Genomic DNA, 8583 nt, shown 5'->3' with positions numbered 1-8583 from the left:
CAACCTAAAGGATTCTATGATCTTTGCTCTTCTCCCTTGCCACAGTAACAATGCAACCCAAATTAATTCCACCATCCACCCCCATGATTGCCTCATCTTCTGCAACAAAAGCTACACAACTTACTCTAGGAAAAAGGACCTGCCTCACCTTTACAGAATGGAGAGTGAGAGTGCATTTGTGTGTGAAAGAAGAGAGGGAGTTTGCACATTCTTGTTTAACAAGCAGTGTTTTCAATGATCTAGCTCCAAAACCTCTTCCTGCCTTGTACTTTTTTACATGTTTCTCTGTTGAGAATTCTATGTCGAGAATGACAAGCTGAAGAGATGTCACCCATGCTAATTGAGAATAAAAACTGAGTTCCAAGAGAGAGAAATTAGAAACACGCAAAATGAAAACACTGAGCAACAACTAGATTAAATATATTGTGTACAGACAATTACTTTTCAACAACACACAAGTTCCAAACTCTTGTCAACACAGCAATTCCTAAGTAATTCTGTAGATTCAAGTAGAGAACTTTTTCTATAGAAAAACTAAATTACATGAACTGAGTCATCACTCACATGTATATCAACATGAACATCAAATATCAGAGTCTGCAAAGAGTTAGAAGATAGATAGATTTAATTTTGTAATTTCTTCTTACATACATATATTTAAGTCACAATCCATAACTTTAAAACATTAACCACAAAATATTTACTACTGTCAACGTTACTACTGCCTTGTGCCAGTTGCCCTAATACGATTGAAATGTGGAACAGATCTTTAAAAACAAGCAAGGAAAGAAAACAGAACTTGACAAAACTTCTTTAAAACAGTCTTAACCAGATGCAAAACCCCCAGGCTGTTCTCTCCACATACCAGGGATTATGCTAGAATGAAACCAACTCACCATATAACATATATATAAAACTTACATGAAAATGGCATGTAATGTTTATACAAAATAAACCTTAAATCATACAACTGTGATTTTTGTTCCATAAAACACATTATTTAAGTATAATATAAGTAGAAAAGAAATAATGACCCATCATTCATGGATTGCTGAGAGTACTATATAGAATCCTAAGCAGATGGCACAGAAGTTTGATTTTTTTTTTTTTTTTGGCATTTATTATCTACTACTTTTGAACTGAAAAGATATATGCAATATTGCCTTTTAAAATGTAATTGCTTTAGGAGAAACTGGTCATTACATATTTACTTTTGGAGAAAAAAAAAAAGATAACTTTAACACAAAAGCATGAAAATACTAGCTTTTTCAAGAAAAGCTCAGTGCTCCATTTAGTCATTTCCACCACACAACTTGAGTAGGATTTTCCGGTAGTCTCCTGAAGTATCACCCTGAAAAACAAAACAAAACAAAACAGAAAAGTTGAAGACTCATGCTTTGAAATAGACGAAAAAGAAGTGTAAGCATCCTAAACACAACATTAACAACCAAAAGAGATGAAGCCAGGGCTGAAAGAAAGCAAGTGTCTTCCTCTTAAAAAAACAAAATTAAAAAGCCTTCCAATTAGAAATCACTCTAATACAGGTATGCAGTAAAATCTGCTCCTTCCATAACTGGAATCAATAGTGCCCATAAAGAATATACTTCTTTAGCAAACAATTTGGTATATAGGTTCAACCACTTACCTGGCCATAGTTCAATAAAAAAAAAAAAATCCTCCCTGAAAAGTCATCTTCCAGCAAAAGGTATGAAAATATGGAAATATTAATACAGAAGTTCTTTGCCTTGCAGTCAATGTGGATATTCTTCCATGGGCAGCCGGTGATAGTTTACTCTTTATTATGTTCAAACACTACAAACAGTGCCCTGATACCAAAAGGTCTAAGGGGCTTTTTTCCACAATTAGAGAAGATATTTTTCATGCTGTGGGAAGCAGAAGTCACTATGGATGCACATACAAACACACAATGAGTCACAAATGGCCCCGCTAGCTGAGTTTTGTCTGGTGCTCTTAGGAATAAAAAGTATTTCTCTGGGAGCTGCTTATTAACTAGCCATGGCTGATGAGGCTTGTCAATTCCTTTCACAGAACTGTTTCAGCTGGTACATTTATCTCATCCTTCACATTCAAGTATGACTGAAAATTGGTTTGTCCAGATGAAAATTATTACAGTAATGATGAAGAAACACTTCAAATATCAGGATAAATTCTGTGCATGTGTAAATGGCAATGTGTAAAACATAAAACATTCCTGTTTATGTATGTGCTGAAAGGATAGTGCTGTCCACTTTAAAAAAGGGAGAGAATAATTTGGAACTTTCTTTCCAATTAAAGTTGTCTCTGCTTTCTTTCTTCTACAGAAACATACACATAGCTGTGCACACATATGCCCCATTTTACTGAAACAGTTCTGAATAAGTTCAGCCCATTAAACAGGTATAGCCTGTTCCTCTTTCTGAATGGTAAAATTATTTCAGTGCCTGATCAAGAGAGGGGAAAAAAATAAAAGGGCCATAAAGATTTTCGACCAATGTCTCACTGCTCTTTTTTCACTCACACAGCAGTGGCTACAGGGCATGTAACTCCTGTAATAGAAGAACACCTTCACTGCAGAGTTACACACCTGGAAAGTATTTCTGCTAGGTGATCCTCTGTGGCCCAAATGCAGAAAGACCATAAAGCTGCTGGCAGAAGACTCACATCAAGACTTTTTGGTGCATGCTAGCCTTCACTATCTTTGCAGGATTCTTTCCAGACACACCACCAAGCTGCAGCTCCTCAGTACCAACAACAGGAGGATTAAATAGGAGCTCAACAGATTTGGCACCTTCATTACAAGGTATATGAAAGTTGCACCACTCACTCCTCTCCAGCTCTCATTACTCTCCCCATCTGGGGAGAGGGTAATGGCATAGAGGCATCCTTTTGACCATTGCTACAGCTATTAATAGCAGTAGTAGGGTGCATCAACTGCTAAGGAATCTGAAGTTTTAGTCTATTTTCAAAATCTTGAACTTTCAAGAGGAAGAGGATGCAACCTTTTGAAAGCATACTAGGAGCTTTACACTCCTTCAGCACACACAAGCTGAAGCACCATTGTTGCTCAGAGTATTAAATGGTTTCTACAAGACCATATACAGAGATTAGGACAGAGACCAGGACTGTGAAACCCCTCTGGACTAATTTCCCTTTTCTTCCTTGTTTCTTGGCTTCTTTCCCATCTCTAGTTCATCTAGACCCCATGCAAAAGCAAGTGCTGTCTGTTCTCTGGCACTTCAGCCTTCACTTTCTTGACAAATGCAGCAAATCAAACACAGCCAGTAACACTCAGCACAGTTCAGAGGTATCCAGTGTAAGGATGCATGTTCTACTAGCAGAAATGATGTTATGTCAGGGAAGATAAAATCTCCAAGTCTTACAGTGATATCTGTGTAGAGGGATCTGCCATACATCCTCTTGTACTCTGCACGTATGTCCAGCAGGTCAACCTCGCTGCGTGAGACCATGATTCGAATCAGAGTTCTGTCTTTTGTTCCTGCTCCCTGAAACAAACAAAACAGCAATATAATGCAGTAATAATGTGTGGAAATGCCAGGTGATACAACACAATATATAACATAAATAACATAAATATACTTTAAAAATAACATAATATAACATAAACATCTGTTTGTGAAGTGATGATTTATTAGCGTAACCCTACTGCCTTCAGTGAGCTTGAACAGAACTTTTTCTATCATGCTTTCATAAATTAAATTTACTGGCAGGACACAAACAGCCATTTCTCTGCAGAGTAAAAGGAGAAAAAAAACAAAAGGAAGGGAGTTATCAGAGGGACAGGAAAGTTTGGTGAGTTTAATGGCCTATGCATTTACTTCAGCTAGACCTCCCTACTTAAAAGATATTAATTTGAATGAGTCTTAAGCATATTTGTGTTTTACCACGTGAAGACTTTCTTTGTTTAAGATATGGTTGTATGCATCAATTTAAGTAGACCAAATGTCCTAGATTTTTCCAGCCTTTCATAATAATGACTGCATCCTGTTCCTCATCTGCCAACTGAAAAATGTAGTACCTTCAGCTGAACAGCTCATTCCAATGAGCTGTAAAACATTAAAAAAAAAAACAACAAACCCTCGGACTGTAAATTTATGTATCTTGTGACAGACACCTACCTTCATAGCTTTCTGCAGTCTCTCTGCAAAAAAAGAGGGTGTGTTCTTGAGGCACTTAACTGCAAAAAGAAACCAGAATTACACAACTCAGATAATTCTCTTCAATCAGAAATGAGTCATTATATGAGCTTACCCCAGATAGTCACATGCTTTAATTTTGCATAAACATACACTTGATACAATGCAGCTTCCACTCCTTCAAAGAGTCAGTGAAACAATATTTAATCCAAACAGTAGCTGCAATAAAGTTAAAGGCCTACTACACTTCATGGCTCAGAGCAAAGTTTTCCATCACTAGAAACCAACTAAGTGTGAAGCAGCCATAATGAATCTTTAAAGTTCAGTGACCAGAAAGAGGGAGTGGGATGGGGCACAAGGCTTGAAGGAACACAGTTAGTGGTGTCCTTGGCTCTTTCCTAATTTAAGAATTTTAAGAATAAGCATCTGCAAGTCAAATTCCTGCTCTAGTACAAGTTGGGAAGCCACTTTTACTGTGAAGTTAGTAACTTTTTTTTTTTAGCTACAAAGCTCATCAGGACTCACAAAAAATTCTCAACATGCTTATTTAGTAATGACTGGATTTTATATTAATTAACACAGTTCATTAGAAATTTGAAAGAGCAAACTCTAAATCAAATTACTTTCCTGTTAATCAGGATGATGAAAGAATTCTCCATCACTCACCAGAGTTAAGAATCTATATATTGGTCCTATGTTGGTTACAAGTAAACAATCATGCAATCTGTGGCAAACTACACAGAAAACAAACCACACCTGACTTATACTGATAGCACAAAAAGGTATAAAACCCAATAAAGTAAAATCAATACAGAACAAAGAGTTAAAGCTAAATATGTATTTCACACCAACACACATTCTGTATAGGAAAGAGTACTTTTCTGAATAGGAAAATGTAGGTGAAAGATAGCAGTTCACCACACACAACTATCAATGATACATATAATAACACTCAAGAGCAAATGACAAATGAAATGCATGTTTATCACAGTATTTAGCTAAAATAACACACTTGCACTTTAAGATGGTCAAAGATGTTATTTTAAGTTACCAGCTGTATAATCCAGAAAGCTTTAAAGAAAGCAAAATTAAATATTTTCAATTAGAAAACCTTTTTTTCCTGAAAATAAGGTTCACAGAATAAATGATGCTAACATCAATAATTAATAAAGATATATATGCATGTGTATGCATATATATATGCATGTAAATAAATAAATAAATAAATAATCTATTCTGTAAAGGAGTTATTCAGTGAATATTAGGGTAATTCTTGCTCTGTACCTGACAAGTGACTGAAAAGCTCCATGAAGTCAAAGGACTTCGTTACCAAGACAATCTTTTTCTACAAACACTAGTGAATACTTTTCTCTAAGTCTGATATTCTAATAGTACTTTTTGAGGTGACAAATTCTGAATCCTGGAAAAGGTCAGCAAATATATCACACCAACAGAAGCCAGTCTGGATCATTAAAAGGCCACTATAGTGACAGCTTGGCCCAGCAGAGTAAGAACAATAGTTTCATAGTTCATATATGCATAAGACAGGAGTGAAAAAAATTCTAAAATTGATTCTTATTTTGCAAAATTTAGAAACTTCCATGAAACAAACCTGCTGCAGTTGAGCCAAATGTCCTGTCTTGTTTCCAAGTGATGCAATGTACATTTTTTCATGTTTATTTTAGTAAGTTTTTTTAATTTGGGCTTGTTTTGGTTTTTTTTGTTACATCACTTTTCTAGTCACTACCATATTCAAAACCAAAGAAAAGCAGATCTAGATACCACAGTAAATTCACAGTAATAAACAGGAAAAGAAATGGAGACATAAGGAAGTAGTCTTGTCTAAGAGACAAGAGACAAAAGACGAGAGAAACAAAGAGGTCAACAATTTTATCTAGAATAAAACATTCCAAATAAAGTCACTGCAGAATCTGAGGCCTTGTCCCAGCCTCTTGGAAACTAATGACTATCTCCCAAGGAACAACAGCAGACTTGAGGTAAGAATCTTTACTCTTCTGCAGTACTGAAGGCACTTAAAAACAAAGATTTAACAGAGCTGTAACCACAGGAAACATGGAAAAAAACAACCCCTTTGCAATCATATTTGAAGTTTTCTTTCTACTAAAAAGAGGTATAGGTAACTAATTGGAGAGTTAATGCCTGTGTTTTGCTTGATTTCCAAAGGTCTGTCAAATTTTCCATTCTCACTGATTCAGCAGCTGGTGCAAGTTCTCACCATTCCTTCTAACAACACCAAGTACAGTTAATAGTTCTCTCCCCACTTTAACACGTGAAATTTAAATCTTACAGCTGCCTGAAGCAAAAGCTTTGTCTGTCATTTTCAGGTCAATTAAGTGTCCTGCTTTAGTAACCACAACTGACTTCACAGAAAGCTCAATGTAAAAAGCACAAAACTGGAATTATTACTAAAAAGAACACCCTTAGCTGGAGTCACAGACGCCACCGTCTCAGCCCATTGTAGTGGGATACCAGGACTGCACTTGCTAAGATGACACGTACCTACTGCCAGCATGCCCTTTTCCAGGTCTCCAGACATTTCCCGACATATGCTCTTTTCAATATCCCTGTTACACATTCTCTGGTACTCGCTGAAGACTGTTAATAGAAGAGAAAGATTTCAGGAGTCCACCTCACAAAAAGTGGCACCAGTGCACACTGGATGGCTTCACTTCAGTTGCACTTCTCAACTTGACACTATAATATACTTAGACAAGTTTAAACATCTCACAGATTAATATTATACTATCAATCACATTGTTATATTTACAGGTCATTATGCTCTTTCTAGCTTGTCTAGTTCTGTCATTTTTAACGGGCTAGCTCAAGAAACCACTGTAGTGGAAACAGTGAAAATTCTTCTAAGAAAGCTTTAGGTGTCAATAAAATCAAGAAGAAAACGTTCAGGTTCTCCCACACACCCACATTCCTTTCCTCTCCATATAACTGCCTTAATATGTAGTAGTTTCAAGAGTTCTATGTAGTTACTAGAACATTTCCAGCACTGCAGACTGATGTAACACCTATTCACTATCAAGTTAAAGGGGAAGGGAAAGAAAGCATCTTGTGCACACACAAGCATGAAAAATTCAAACAATTCTAGATGTTCAATTCTTTTATAAGAGAAACACTTCAACAAGTGTGGCCTCTACCTGCTCCGATTTTTAAGAAATAGGATGATAGTATGCAATTCCTGTGTACCCTTCCCCTTAGGCAGAATTCACCCTGCTTTTCAACAAGGTCTCATTACACTCATTTTACAGATGGGGGAAATTCCAGCACACAGCAGTGCTGTACATTTTTATCATTACATACAACAGAACCAAGTCTCTGTTTATGTACAGGACATCATTACCTGCTCTGAGGTGGGCCCTGCTTCTTGCACACAGAATGGCATTGAATTTGGATTCGTCAGTTCCAAGCCGGTTCTCTCCAGCTGCATATAGCTCCTGAACACAGAAGGGAATTCACACTTCATTGCTCAGAAAAGCAGTCAGGCTGAAAAGCTGAGTTACAGATCTGCTTCCTTGCAGCCTCTCCTCTTTTTTATATTTATTTCTTAGGCTATGTACTGCTGGAAAACAGTAGCAAGCATTAAATGGCACCTAGTTCTAACACTCCTATAATATGCCATGCTTGCAGTCTTCCTAGCTTGCTGATGCTTAAGTGCTCAAACACAAGACCTCCAGATTACTAAAGGGGGAAAAATTATTTAAAATTACCTCTTTAAATTACCTATTTAAAATTAAAATATTAATCTCTTTTACCTAAGGCATACTGTATAGAAATCTAATTACATTACTATTTATATGACAGTACCCTGCTTAAAGGATACAGGTGTTTCCCTTTGCTATGTGGTGAAATGGCACACACACACACAAAAAACTAACAGGGCAAGCATTACTAAGTCCAAGTGCCCCATTTGCTGCAAAAATCCAGAGTTCCTTAAATAACAGGCTGTAATGGTTTGAAACCTGCTGCCCCTGGTGGGTGGAGATTTGAAACCCTAAACCAGGTACAGGCCTGAATGAAAGGGGCGTACCCCTGTCCTGTTCCCACTGCACTCTTCCTGTCCTCGGGACTTCCTGCCAAGGTCTATAAAAGGGGCGAGAAAGGCACGCCTCTGCCTCTTCTTGCTCTCTTCCTCTTTCTCTTGCTCCCTTGCCTTTCATCCCGGACACACGCTGCTTCTGCTGCTGGTGGTTTCCCTGTGCTACACGTGGCCGTGGCCATCTTGGAGACCTGGGCCTGATCTACAGACTCTTCCCTGCCTCCATCCACGTCCAAGGATTGTGCATCCAGCCTCAATCCATCTCAATCCAGTGAGATCCAGCACTGGGGAGCCTCAGCACAACATTTGGGTTTTGTATATTTGGAAGTTTAATCTTCCTTGCCTTGTTGTTCCTATAAC

The 8583-nt window shown here is 37.4% G+C and overlaps 1 protein-coding gene across 1 annotated transcript in view; it reads right to left on the bottom strand.

The window, feature by feature from the left end:
- Positions 1-1267: 1267 nt before the first annotated feature.
- Positions 1268-8583, bottom strand: part of ANXA11 (annexin A11) — a 14233-nt gene continuing 6917 nt past the window's right edge. The window contains exons 10-14 of the mRNA XM_008942340.1: positions 7528-7621; positions 6675-6770; positions 4137-4195; positions 3381-3503; positions 1268-1351 (exon numbers count right to left, since the gene is read on the bottom strand). Coding sequence (XP_008940588.1) covers positions 1292-1351; positions 3381-3503; positions 4137-4195; positions 6675-6770; positions 7528-7621 — 432 coding nt within the window. The 3' untranslated portion in view covers positions 1268-1291. The remainder of the gene's footprint in view (positions 1352-3380; positions 3504-4136; positions 4196-6674; positions 6771-7527; positions 7622-8583) is intronic.

The sequence above is a fragment of the Merops nubicus genome, unplaced genomic scaffold, assembly GCF_000691845.1.
Source record: "Merops nubicus isolate BGI_N331 unplaced genomic scaffold, ASM69184v1 scaffold24696, whole genome shotgun sequence".
In the NCBI taxonomy this organism is placed as follows: Eukaryota; Metazoa; Chordata; class Aves; order Coraciiformes; family Meropidae; genus Merops; species Merops nubicus.
The sequence above is the reverse complement of the archived record's forward strand: the minus strand, read 5'-3'. Positions and strand labels throughout refer to the sequence as shown.